The sequence below is a fragment of the Oncorhynchus mykiss genome, chromosome 19 (genome assembly GCF_057628025.1).
Source record: "Oncorhynchus mykiss isolate SJ-2025 chromosome 19, ASM5762802v1, whole genome shotgun sequence".
NCBI lineage: Eukaryota > Metazoa > Chordata > Actinopteri > Salmoniformes > Salmonidae > Oncorhynchus > Oncorhynchus mykiss.
Genome location: NC_143040.1, coordinates 67,103,506 through 67,115,977, shown reverse-complemented (window position 1 = coordinate 67,115,977; position 12,472 = coordinate 67,103,506). Strand labels below are relative to the sequence as shown.

At 46.9% G+C, this 12,472-nt stretch overlaps 1 protein-coding gene across 1 annotated transcript in view; it reads right to left on the bottom strand.

Moving 5' to 3' along the window:
* dync1h1 (dynein, cytoplasmic 1, heavy chain 1) overlaps nt 1-12,472 on the bottom strand; it is a 56,122-nt gene that overhangs the window by 28,924 nt on the left and 14,726 nt on the right. Inside the window, exons 9-35 of the mRNA XM_036955170.2 lie at nt 12,186-12,365; nt 11,803-11,952; nt 11,537-11,683; nt 11,162-11,302; nt 10,714-10,890; nt 10,472-10,582; nt 10,149-10,268; nt 9,522-9,761; nt 9,211-9,366; nt 8,837-8,950; nt 8,612-8,722; nt 8,161-8,370; nt 7,815-7,961; nt 7,368-7,534; nt 6,763-6,936; nt 5,257-5,611; nt 4,778-4,972; nt 4,291-4,573; nt 3,845-3,945; nt 3,557-3,716; nt 3,083-3,323; nt 2,723-2,906; nt 2,173-2,385; nt 1,461-1,699; nt 1,067-1,223; nt 407-634; nt 10-240 (exon numbers count right to left, since the gene is read on the bottom strand). Coding sequence (XP_036811065.2) covers nt 10-240; nt 407-634; nt 1,067-1,223; nt 1,461-1,699; nt 2,173-2,385; nt 2,723-2,906; nt 3,083-3,323; nt 3,557-3,716; nt 3,845-3,945; nt 4,291-4,573; nt 4,778-4,972; nt 5,257-5,611; nt 6,763-6,936; nt 7,368-7,534; nt 7,815-7,961; nt 8,161-8,370; nt 8,612-8,722; nt 8,837-8,950; nt 9,211-9,366; nt 9,522-9,761; nt 10,149-10,268; nt 10,472-10,582; nt 10,714-10,890; nt 11,162-11,302; nt 11,537-11,683; nt 11,803-11,952; nt 12,186-12,365 — 4,932 coding nt within the window. The remainder of the gene's footprint in view (nt 1-9; nt 241-406; nt 635-1,066; nt 1,224-1,460; nt 1,700-2,172; nt 2,386-2,722; nt 2,907-3,082; nt 3,324-3,556; nt 3,717-3,844; nt 3,946-4,290; nt 4,574-4,777; nt 4,973-5,256; nt 5,612-6,762; nt 6,937-7,367; nt 7,535-7,814; nt 7,962-8,160; nt 8,371-8,611; nt 8,723-8,836; nt 8,951-9,210; nt 9,367-9,521; nt 9,762-10,148; nt 10,269-10,471; nt 10,583-10,713; nt 10,891-11,161; nt 11,303-11,536; nt 11,684-11,802; nt 11,953-12,185; nt 12,366-12,472) is intronic.

Genomic DNA, 12,472 nt, shown 5'->3' with positions numbered 1-12,472 from the left:
CTGACTGACCTGCATGTAGCGCTCCAGCTGGTCGTTGGGCATGGGGAAGTCTGAGTGGTTGTTGTTGTAGAGCGCCACGTTGCGGCAGGCCTGGTGTAGCATGGAGAACAGGGAACCCATACAACGCAGCCGCGTGAAATCCATGATGTGCTCCATCTTGGAGGCGTGCTCCAGGGTCTTGATCACCAGCCCAGTGGAGGTGAAGTAGGGCTGCAGGATGGCCGCTGTGTCCCTCTGGATCTGGAGAGGGGGAGAGAGAGGACAATGGGGGGGTGTTATAAGACTGTTAACGTAACGCTAGATGAGCCAGGGCTGTGTTCAATAGGGAGAAAATGTTTTCCAACAGAGTGAAACAAGTGTTTTGTTGCACCCTACTGAACAGGACCCGGGTAGCAACAGTACCAACCTGCAGCATGGGGGAGGCGGTCTCCTCGCCCTCGTCCTCGGTGCCCTTGTGCATGCGGAAAGCCTCATCTTCGCCCTCGTCCAATGGGATGCTGCGCAGACGCGCCAGGAAGTGGTTGAAGATCATGTCAGTGCTGAGCACGTCTTCGCTGAACCAGACCATGCCACAACGTGACACAGTGGCCAGGGTGGCATACTTCAGATCCTGCACCTCGAACATGATGCGCACCTACAGACACCACATTATGGAGAGGAATGCTGATGTCACAGATCCAAATGTAAATCGTTTTAATGGTAGTCCCCTTTGGACCAATAAAAAGCTGGAGCTGGAACACACCCAGATATAATTGTTTAGTGTGGTGGTGCTGACTAACAGTGAATAAACTGTAAACTATATAAATAAATAAATAAAAGAGTTGCACACAACTCTTTCTAGATCTTTTTTTTTTTGACTAAAAGATAATGACCAGTTTAATTCAATGGCGCAGTTTCACACTCAAATTAAACCTCCACCTGGACTAAAACTGAATCAGTATGTGCAAGTGTGTTTCAAAAGTGGACTTCACAGGGTGACCAATGGTATTACAGATGTAAAGCTTGTGTTATGGTTCTGGATTTTTTTTCATTAAAAAGGGATCTGGCTCGAGGGGACACGACATACGTTTGGCGGCAGGCTGAGACGCTCTCCGTTGGGCAAGGTGAGCAACTTGTTGTCGTCCAGCACAGAGTTGAGATTCTCTACCCACTCGGGGTCCACGTCACCATCAAAGATAATCCATTGCCGTTTCTGCAACTCGCCTCTCACGTTGTCAATGATCCTGGGATGAAAAATCCCCAAAACAATCGATTAATTAATTGACTGGATTTGGAATACAAAAAGAGAAAAACTTTTGGAGTGTCATCAACCCGACAATGACAAGAGACACCAAGAGGGCTTAGTTCGGAGCCCTGGGGGACACCAGTCGTGTCACGAGACCATGTGGTGCTTAAAATCAACACACTACATAGAATAGCTTGAACAACAATACATTACATTGAAGCCTGCTAATACTTACTTCCTGAGCACGTGCGTGAAGAGCCCATCGGTCCACTCACGGGTGTTGGGGTCTAGGGTTCCGTACAGGTGGTCCTTGCTGATGGCCTTGGGGTCGATGATGTGGGCCACACCCTCCATCCCCTCCAGGCGCTCCAGGGCTTTGAGCAGCACCCTCCAGGCCATGGTCTTGCCACTGCCAGAGGGTCCCACCATCATCAGGCCGTGGTTGATCTGGGTGATCTGGTACAGTTGGAGCACCTGGAATGATATGGTTTAACATTACAGACTTGACACTTAGCTGACATCTTGGGAGTGCAGACAAACTTGGTTTCAAATTCAGACATTTTAATCAATGTCGGCACCAAAGGTTCTAAGGGAATTACATTCAAGTTAGAGTTCAAAGTAGTAACAATACTGTCATAGAGAGTTTGGTTTTGCCAATCTACACTACAGGTCAAAAGTTTTAGAACACCTACTCATTCAAGGGTTTTTCTCTATTTTTACTATTTTCTACTTTGTAGAATAATAGTGAAGACATCAAAACTATGAACACATATGGAATCATGTCGTAACCACAAAAAAGTGCTAAACAGATCAAAATATATTTTATATTTGAGATTCTTCAAAATAGCCACCATTTGACTTAATGACAGCCTTGCACACCTAGATTGAGTAGGTGTATATTTCTGGGTGAAACCACACAGTGAATAATTGGGGACGACATTACGTACCTTCTCAACCCACATGCTGCCCACGTCATCTCCGTCTCCATAGGTGAGGAACATCTCGGCGCAGACCTTGCGGAGCTCTTCGCGCAGAGCCGTCATCTCGCCACGCATGTACTGCACGCCTGGGAAGACGTCCGACAGCAGGCTGAACAGCAGGGGGATGTCCTCAGCCACCAGCTTGGGTACCATGGTCTCACACACACTCTGGATCAGGATCTGAACACAGACAGAGACACACAGAGGTCGGTGACATCCCTTCTAGAGGTCCTATCACTTCCACAGGGACACAGAGGAAAGGGGACTTATCTTCTAGGTTAGGCGACAACCCCTTCTAGATAACAGAAAAGCCATGCCTTACATGCAATATTGGCAGGCCTTTTAATCTTTATACTTTGGGTGGCATGGTCTCCTAAACCAGTGTAAAAAAAAATATGGCTCATGGGATTAGCTGGTGGTCATAAAACTGGAAGTGTATTGTGACTGTAGTTTTAGTATGTTTTAATAATGCAGAAAACTGAAGAGAGAAAACCCAAAGATACTTCAGTTCCTTTACCTCCTGTTCGGGGAGGTTCTCCGCGATCTCGTTCTCGTCCACGTTCTCGCCGCGCTCACGCTTATCCTTCTTGATCCTCTGGATGCGCTCCCGCTTCACGTTGCCGGCGCTGACCAGCACGCTCTTGAGAGCTCGCAGGCCAAAGTCGTAGTGACTCTGGGATGAAAGCTGTTCGTCGCACAGCCTGCAGGTGCACAGAGAGAAAAATAGATTTTCAGTCAATGAGAAGGAACACAAAACCAATAGAGCTTTCAAGGGTAGTAGTGCTGGCATGCATGAAAGATTTCACATTATTTGATCTCTCAAACGTTGTTGGAAATATAGTACATACTACATAATAGTAGATAATATAGTACATACTTGAAGAAGGGCACGATCTTCTTGGCCAGGATCTCCGCGGTGCGGAAACCCTGTGAGTAGAGCATGACCTGGGCGATGAGTTGGCGGTCGGGCTTGGTCATGGCCAAGGAGCGGAACAGCTTCTTCAGATTGTCGGGCAGGTTTGAGCGGCCGGCGTAGCCGGGGTTCATGGTGATGAAGATGGCCATGTCGGGGCTCACCTTCACCTGCTTGTTGAGCAGCTCACAGGTGACAGGAGCACCTGGAGAAGGGGGAAACGGCAACATTGACTAACTTACATTCGTAAGTGCACCGCCATATGAAAACATGCGTGGTTTGAAATGAACAATGAAATAATTGTCAGCAGTCATTCAACATTTGATGTTTTTTTTTTTATATAACATCAGGCCTCTCGGACAACACATTTTCATGGACTAAAAAGCACTTTCAAATGAAATTCTAAGAAGCTTTTAATGAGTCTGTGGAGATACGTACTGCGGTCTCGGTTGGGGTTGCTGTGCTCCCTCAGGGCCACCTGGATGAACTGGACCTGCTGTGAGACGGCCGACAGCATCCTCTCCTCCAGACGATTGAACTCGTCAAAGCAGCCCCAGGCGCCTACCTGGCACAAGCCCACGAAGATACGACCCATCGCCTGGAGACAGATAAACAGATCTTCTTCATAAAAAAAATAAATAAAAGAAAGGCTTCTCTGATTCGGAAAATAACATTAATCCAAGATTAGCCTCTTTTAGTGTAAAGTATCAGTCAGTATTAGCGTACCTGGAAGTCGAAAGTCTCGTCACAGTTGAAGACCAGGACGAAGCGTCCCAGCTGGTGACCCAGAGCCTTCACAGACTCGGTCTTTCCAGTTCCAGCGGGCCCTGGAAATAAAGAGCGAAAAATCACCAGAGGATATGCTATAAAGTTACAACTCAGTTTGGCTTTCAGAATTTAAACTGTCTACTTTATTGGCTATGTAGAGTCGACAGCAGGCCTGGGCAATTCCAGTCCTCCCTCGGGGGCCTGATTGGTGTCAGACTTTCCCCCCCATCCCTAACAAACACACCTGATTTAAACTAATTACACGTTTAACTAAAGATCATGATTAGTTGATTATTGGAGTCCTGTGTGTTAGCTGGGGCAAAAGTGTGACACCAATCAGGCCCCTGAGGACTGGAGTTACCCAGGCCTTGTCTAGAGAGTGGCATGCAGTTCTTGGAGCGTACCAAAGGGCGCTCCACCGAACCTGGCCTCCAGGGCCTGGGTCATGGTCAGGTAGCAGCGGTCGGTCAGCGGGGTCTGGACCAGCTTGTCCTGGACTCCTAGATACTCAAAGCCATAGTTGAACTTGGCGTTGGCCATCTGGATGGACAGCTGCTGCAGCACGTCCGTCTGCTTGGGGTCAAAGTAGAAGCGCATCTGGCTGAGCCACTCAAACGACTTGGGGTTGTCGACCTTGTTTTTTATCAGTTGCCTGGTCACGTCCCTCTGGTGGACCAGCTCAGTGATCTATAGGAAAGGAGCACAAACAGTTTACTTTATCATCCGTTTGGATAGTGGGACTGACAGAGAAAAGCTTGATGCCAAAGTCTGTGCATTTAACAATTAATCATCTTTGAAATCCTACTTGGAGAAAGCTCTTCTCAAAAGCTACACCCATTCTTCCAAACCAACTTGTCCAGAATGTCTGCCGATGTGTCATCTCCCACTCACCAGGTGTTCCAGCTTCCTCCTGCGGAGTGGAGGCTGCTCCATCAGCACGGTGTCGGCCAGCACGTTCAGGGTGGCCTCCACATTGGTCAGCACGCTCGACATGGGCGACATGTCCCCGCCACCCGAGATGGTGGTCAGAGCGGCATCCACTTTCTCAGACCAGTCGATCTGAGCAGACAGCACTACCAGCTGAGCCTGGAGTTAGTAGAGGGAGAGATGTTTTTCAACATGTTTAAATTGGTTTCAAGATCTTTGTGGGCGTTACAGGTCAGACTACAATTTTCATGGATATTCTTTCGGGGCTACCAACCGGATTACTATCCGTTAACCACTTCGTGACAAATATTTTTGTGAAAAGGGCTATGTAAATAAAATTGATTGATTGTGGGTCGTGGCCAATTTCTGTTGTGTCATTGCCGACTCAACATGATCATGGCTGACTGCTGGATGAACAATAGCCCAACTGCGACGTTCCGTACCTGGTATCGGTCGATCCAATCGATGTATTTATCGAGTTCGATGGAGTTGCCCTTGTTGAACGCGCCCACCTCTGTGACCGACTCGGCCAGCAGCTTGGCCAGCGTGACCCGCATCTCCTTCTCCACCAGGGTCAGCCAGTCGTTGATCTTGGGGTGCTCGAGGAGGTCCACGGGGGTCTTGTAGAAGATCTCCTCGCCCTCACGGGATGAGATGCCCAGCACCACCGTGTTTTCCTCATTCAGCAGGATGCTGGAGACGCCGGCGAACATCTTCTTGAAGTGCTTCTGCAGCTTGGCAACGTTCTTGCTGTTTCCGATGATCTCCAGTAAGTCTTCATCACCAACGAAGTAGAACCTGGTAAACATAAATAAACATGGTCATCACATTCAGGATACACATCAGTCACTTTACAGTGTGTATACAGGACTAAATGACCATACTAAATGAACAGCAACTACTAATTTCTTCAACGGGGGGCTAAATATTACAGATTAAAAAGCTTAGCTTGCTGCTTAGCCTGCTAAGGCTATGTATATACTATCAAATAAATATATAATTTTATTTAAAAAACAGTAAGAGTCAACAATACTTCATAGCTATAATATAGCTAACGTTAGCCAGCTAATGACAAGCTGATCGCTGTTGGATGCTTTCATGTTTAGTTTGTCTGGGTTTGTTGCTTTTAGCTAGCATATGGACAAGCAGTACTGCAGTAGTCAGACATGACACAAATAACCAACACAAGTGGATCCGTCATTTATTTTTGCACTACACAAACATTTATAAGAACAGTCGGCCCTCAAACGCTAGCTAACGTTAGCTTGCAAATCAGAGTTGAAAAATGCTGGCTAGCAGATGTGAGATAGCTCACTAAAATCCCTGCTATCAAACCTGTCTGGTGTGTTTTGTTTGCCTGCTAGCTAGTAGCCAGTGACATGGGAAGCAAAGTTAAGAATTCAGCTAGTTAGCCTGTTATGTAGGCGAAGATGCTAACCGTTTAGCTAGCAAGCTAAACATTTGGCTAGCTGGCGTTGGGAGTATAAGGTAACTTTAGTTACAGTGTGGTGAGGGTTAATTTAATTATTTCTTCAACATTGCTAGCAAGTTTATTAAGCTAGTTGTTGCCAAAGGACTTTGCAAAATGTTTTAGTTTTCTAGCTAGCAACATTAGCAAAGCTAGCTGCACAGTCATATTGGCTAGCTAGCAACATTACATAATTTCTCTAACCAAGGTCGTGGAAACGCAATTTGAGCTAGCCCACCAAGGCCAGCCCAACCCAGGGTTGACTTTAAAGTGCGAAGCTTTAGATACGGCCCTGTTTTTTCAGAATTCCAACCAAGAGGTACGCTACAACAGGACTTGCTCTTGGTTTGAGCCATTTCTATTGAGAAAAGACCCTACACTTTAGACCGGATATAGGATTTCCCAGATTTTTCCCAAAAACGGAAATGAGAGACAGGCCTATGGCAGATGACACTATTAAGAGACATGGATAACATCTTACCTGGGGAATGAGGACCTCTCCCTCTCCAGGTACTCTCCAAGAGCCTTCTGGATCTTTCCCAGCAGGTCGGCCAGCCTCTCCAGAGACCTCTGCACCCCCTGGATGTTCAGCACGTCCATCACCAAAGGAGACTTGGTTACCTTTTTCATCAGAGCCAGGAACTCTGTGCTGATGCTATATGGGAGAGATAAATAAAAGGTTGAGCAATGTTATCTTGGGGTGGCAGGTAGCCTGGCGGGTAGGAGCGTTGGGCCAGTAACCGAAAGGTTGCTGGATCGAATCCCTGAGCTGACAAAGTAAAAATCTGTTGTTCGGCCCCAGAGCAAAGCGCAGTTGCCGATGAAGTGGATGTCAATTAAAGCAGCCCCACCGCACCTCTGATTCAGAGGGGTTGGGTTAAACGCAGAAGACACATTTCAGTTGAACTGACTAGGTATCCCCGAAAAGCTTACCAAGATCTTTACCAAGTCCTCCTTACCACAGACAAGGTTCTTTGGCCTATTCCCAATCTTAGGTGACAAGGGGGGGAACCTCAAATATTTCCTTGATTCCGTCACAAAATGTATCAGAGGAGAAGATCAGAAGAGAAGAACTACGGATCTTACCTCGAGAACCTCTGGGTCTCCACAGGCAGCAGGTGTTTGATGTCAGCACTGCCAGTGAAGATGCCTTCCAGGTAGACCCAGCGGCGCTGGACATCGATCCACACGTCAAACAAGGCCATGATCCGGTTCAGCTTGTCCTCCCAGCTCATAGCATCTTCCTCAAACACCTGATGGCACACAGAAGGAACCGTTAATGCCTCATGGAGACTAGGACCGTACCATGTAAACCATGTGTTCTTATACTATCCGACAAGAACCAGAGACTGAGTCAAGACAGGAACTCGAGATCCAGACCAAGACCAGCCCAGATCCCTTGAGATCCAGGCCCAACCTCTTAAGAAACCAGATCCCATCACGAGACCAAGACTGCATTTATATGATGTAAAGACCACAAGATCAAGAGTACATCTCTGGCAAGAACCCATTTGAATTTAAACGTCCACCGACCTTGTAGTAAGGTGACAGCTTCATGGCTGACACGCTGTTGATATGCTCCTTGACCTTGTTGAAGAGGTCGTCCCAGCCGCGGATCAGACGGCACTTGTTCTGGTAGTTGATCAGGTCCAGCTCGTAGGCGTTCCAGACCTCACGGATCTGTCCCGGACCAATGGAAAAATACATCAATATTGCCACTTACTGTCATAGACATGACTTGATCACCAATTGGTCGAAAGGTGCACTAATATTGCAGTCTCTATGGACATACTTGACTACCCAGATTTTAAATCCTTTATCATTTTTGTAATTGCGCTGCAGGGAACAAAGATTTGTTTAAGTGGAATGTTGTGGTTACCTGTTTGAGGAACTCCTCCAGGGCCATCTCTCCCTGGGCCACCAGCAGCACGTCTCTCACCACCATCTCGTTCCTCTGCAGGTCCACGTCCCAGATCTGACCCAGAGTCAGCTCCGACAGCACCCAGTTCACGTGCAGACGCTTCATCAACTGCTTCCAGTGGCGATCCTTCAGGGCCTCCGACTTCAGCTCGATCACCAGCATATTGATCTGAGTGACGAGACAAAAGGACCGTTTAGTGTTAGGATAGGAAACTTGATTCAGGTATATTGTAGACGTTAATATTGAATAACATCCTGATCACAAGTACAAAGTTTTTGTCCAAGCTTTTCCCATCCAAGAGGAATGTCAACCAGACATGGTTCAATCTTTTGTCTCAAGTAACTACTTTTCAATTGCAACAATGCAATGTCTAGTTTCGACTAGTACCGAGGGAAATACAGGGTCTTACCTTCATGTAACTCTTGAGAAGCCTCTGGACGTGCTCGTAGGACGCATACTGCCTCAGTCGAGCTGGGAAGTTCTTCAGCTCATTTAGCAGGCCGTCTAAACTCTGACGCAGCTACAAAAATCGGAAATACAGATACACATTACACTAACAGACTTGGCCCAATAGATGGGCCCTAAACAGACATGGTCCACAGTGTCCTTGAACACAAAGACAAATTAATCTTACCTTGCGTGGTTGAACAGAGACCCAGGGCTGCTCCTTGGCCTGGTCAATCTGCTCCCACACCTTGGACAGCTCTGACCACACCCCCTTCAGGTCCTGCAGCTCCTCCAGAGCCACCTACAGCACATAGAAACAGATCAAACTTTAGCACCACAGAGGAGCATGAGGACATCTTACTGTGAAGTGACATGTTTGTATCGACAGATATACCAAGACTCCAGGCACAATGAGGCAAGGGGAACAACGAGGTCATATGCCGAGTTGCTCTTACACGGACTAATGAACAGTCTAAAATGCAGTAGCGGCTGGCTGCAGATAGCATAGTGCTTAAAAGATAACACCTCTAGTTTAAAAAGACAGAGGTGTGACAATCATACCTGAACTCTCTCTTCGCTGCCGCTCAGCAGGCCAGTGTCGGTCAGCTCCAAGGCCTCTTTGGCTCGGGAACACTTATCCCGATCATCCTTCAGCCGGCCAAACTTTCCCTCGTAGATGGTGAGAGACTGGAGGGCCTCCTCTGGACGCAGGGCCCCCTATGGAACAACAGATCTAGGATCAGCTTATACCCTCACCAAAATTCCAAGTGCGAAACTCATATGAAAGATTTATGCAAAGATCAAATTAAATAAAAACCATCCTTTACATCAATCTTTCAAACAAAAATGTATCTTAAATGATTTTCTCTTACAGCCACCGGTTTGGTCTTCTCCCAGTCCGCAAGGAGATCGATGGTGCGACCCTCCACGGCTTTGTCTTCCTGGACGATCTTCATCTGCAAGTTGGCCACTTGCTGCTGGATGGCCGTGTCCTTGCGCTTCATGATGTCGCTGAAAGCACCCCACTCGCCCTCGATGTTGTCGATGTACAGCCACGATGGCGGGAACTGGAAGCGCTGCTTCTCGAGAAGCCGCTGACCGTTGCGGAAAAGCTGCGAAGAAAGAAGTCAGGATTTTAAAAATCCATCCATCTTTTCATATCAAAAAAATCAAAATCAAATGTACATCACATACAGTTAACAGCGGGGTAAAAAAAAGAGGGCAGTGAAATACTTGTGCTAGCGCCATCAACAATGCAGTACATTAATCAATACTTTCATTTAAAAAATGACAAGTATTAGAAGTAATAGAAGAGGGAGATGCGTAATAGTAATGGAATGTATTTAAAAAATAGAACGTGGGTAGTGGAATCAATAGTATATAAATCGAACAGCAGCATTGACTGTGCGCGTGCTTGTGTACGAGTTCTCACCCCATGACAACGATTTGAGGTCACAGCTTGTGAGGATCGTATGAAAAATCATTTCGACAGTACTTACATCCACGTTCTTCTCAAACTGCTTGATCTTGCGTTTGAGCGTCTGGACATAGGTGATGAAGGTCACAGCGTCCGAAGTGCTGGCGGTGTCCACCGAGTGCTGCTCCAGCTCTTGGCGGGACTGTGGTGGGACAGATGAAGGACAGGGGAGTTGAAATCAGATAGAGACAAATAGTCTGCTCCAACAGCCACACTAACATGCCACTTAAAATGAAGCAATGTATTGGGTGTGCATTCTAAGTTTCATGCTAGTTATGACAATGGAACATATTGCCAGTGACTACAATGAAACCAGTTTATCTTGGCAGAGAGGAGGGGGCTTACCTTGGAGATCTGGGAGTGGAAGTCCTGCATGTTGTTGCCCAGCATCTGGCCGAACCTGCTGAGAACCTCTTTGTGCCAGGAGTCATACTTCAGGTTCACCTTGGACTGGACCTGGAGTTGAACAAAGTATACAACCAATCCGCATCACCACATTTCTAGGCAACAATGCATCTCATCAGCGCACAACTGAACAGAACAGCAGAAATTGCTCTACTCTATTGCTGAATCGTCAGTCTCTTTACCTTGCCATAGTCAATGACCACGGGCCCAAACTCCTTCTTGGTCTCAGCGTTGTCGAAGGTCCCCCTGGCTTTGCGGATCTGGACCAACAGGGCTTGCCACTTGGTCAGATCCTCCCCCAGGCGGTTGTAGATGTTCTCTGCCTGCATGTCCCACAGGCATTGGTACTGCAGCCATACCTACACAACAGAGACACATGGGTGAGTGACAGAACCAATAGCTGAAGTGAACTCCATCTTGGGATTAATCTCAATAATCGTCATTTGCTTCTTGTGCTCAAAAATACATTGGAGGACAAGGTACATGGGGAGGAACCAAGGACACAAAAATAGACAATTGAGAAAAAGATCCAGTATAATTTATGGGTGTTTCAAATAGCTAGCTGGCTAAATCTGACACATATACAGAAATGTTAAGGACACCAATACATCAACACGATTGATTGCATACCTTGACGTACTGCTCCACCTCGTTGACGTTGTCCTTGACCGAGTTGTAAGCCTCCTCCAGGGCAGCTGGGCCGTCTGGCATTCTTGTCAGTGCGTTCCTGTAGAACTTCTCCTCCTCAGACAGCTCATAGTGGACGCCCACCTAGTGGCCAGGACACCAATACATCAACTATAGCAACCTATACCAAAACATCCCATGTACTGGTACCCAGCATGCTAGAGAGGCTAGCTTGATGATATCACTGAATTCAATACTAACTTGCTAAAGAAGCTAGCTAGGTGATAGCAATGAATTCAATACTAACTTGCTAAAGCAGTTAGCTAGGTGATGGCAATGAATTGAATATATAAAAGGTGCTCTGCATGGCCTCCAGACCTGGTATCTTTGGCTCTGGATCCTGGGCAGAGAGAGGATGACCATCTTCCAGGCAAACATCTCCTGGTAGAGCTTGTAGCGACAGTCTTCAATGGGCGGGTTTAGGTAGATCACTTGGTTGGTGATCCTCAGCTCATGTACAACGTTCTTTCACAAGTAGAAAAAAAAAAAAGTTTCATAAACTGCAATTTGTGCTTTTGGGAAGACATTTTATTCGTTATATTCTTATCAAATCAATCCTCCTCCTGCAGTCTTTACCCCCTTACCTTGATCTTGGGCTCTCCGCCAGGCTTGTGGCTGACTTGAGGGGCCTCTGTGTCCATGTCCACATCAGCCTTGTCCTCCATCTGACCCCGGAGAACCTGGGTCCAGGCCCTGAGCCCAGCCTGCAGACGCACCCCGAGGATCCTTTCAATCTACACAAAGGGAAAATACAATTTCTAATGAATATTGATTCAATAAAACACTTTTTTTTTTTTTTTACCAGAACAGGGACCAGCAGCAACAGAATAGGTGCTGGTATTTGTGGCCCCTACTGGTCATGTTCCAGGACAACTATAGGAATAGGAATTTCCTCAGGAATGTGAACAGTAGGCCCCAAAACAACACAGAAAGTACACTGGAGAGTGTTGTAAGGATTTGCACAGACCTCAATGTCCAGCTTGTTGACCCAGATGGGTAAGTTAGAATAGGAGTGCAGGTTGAGGTCATCCACAGCTTTCTGCACGCGGTTGAGGATCTCTGTGAAGGTCTTGTGTTCGTACATGCAGGTCTCGAGAGAGCGCACTTCAAGGTCGATCTTCTCCTCGATGAGCAGGAGGTCGTCCACCTGGAAAACAAAATACATGAATATCATACATTCATTCAGGGCAGAATCCGAACATACGATCTTCAAGTGCGGAATGCAAGTCTTGCAACTGCACACTTAAAATAAAA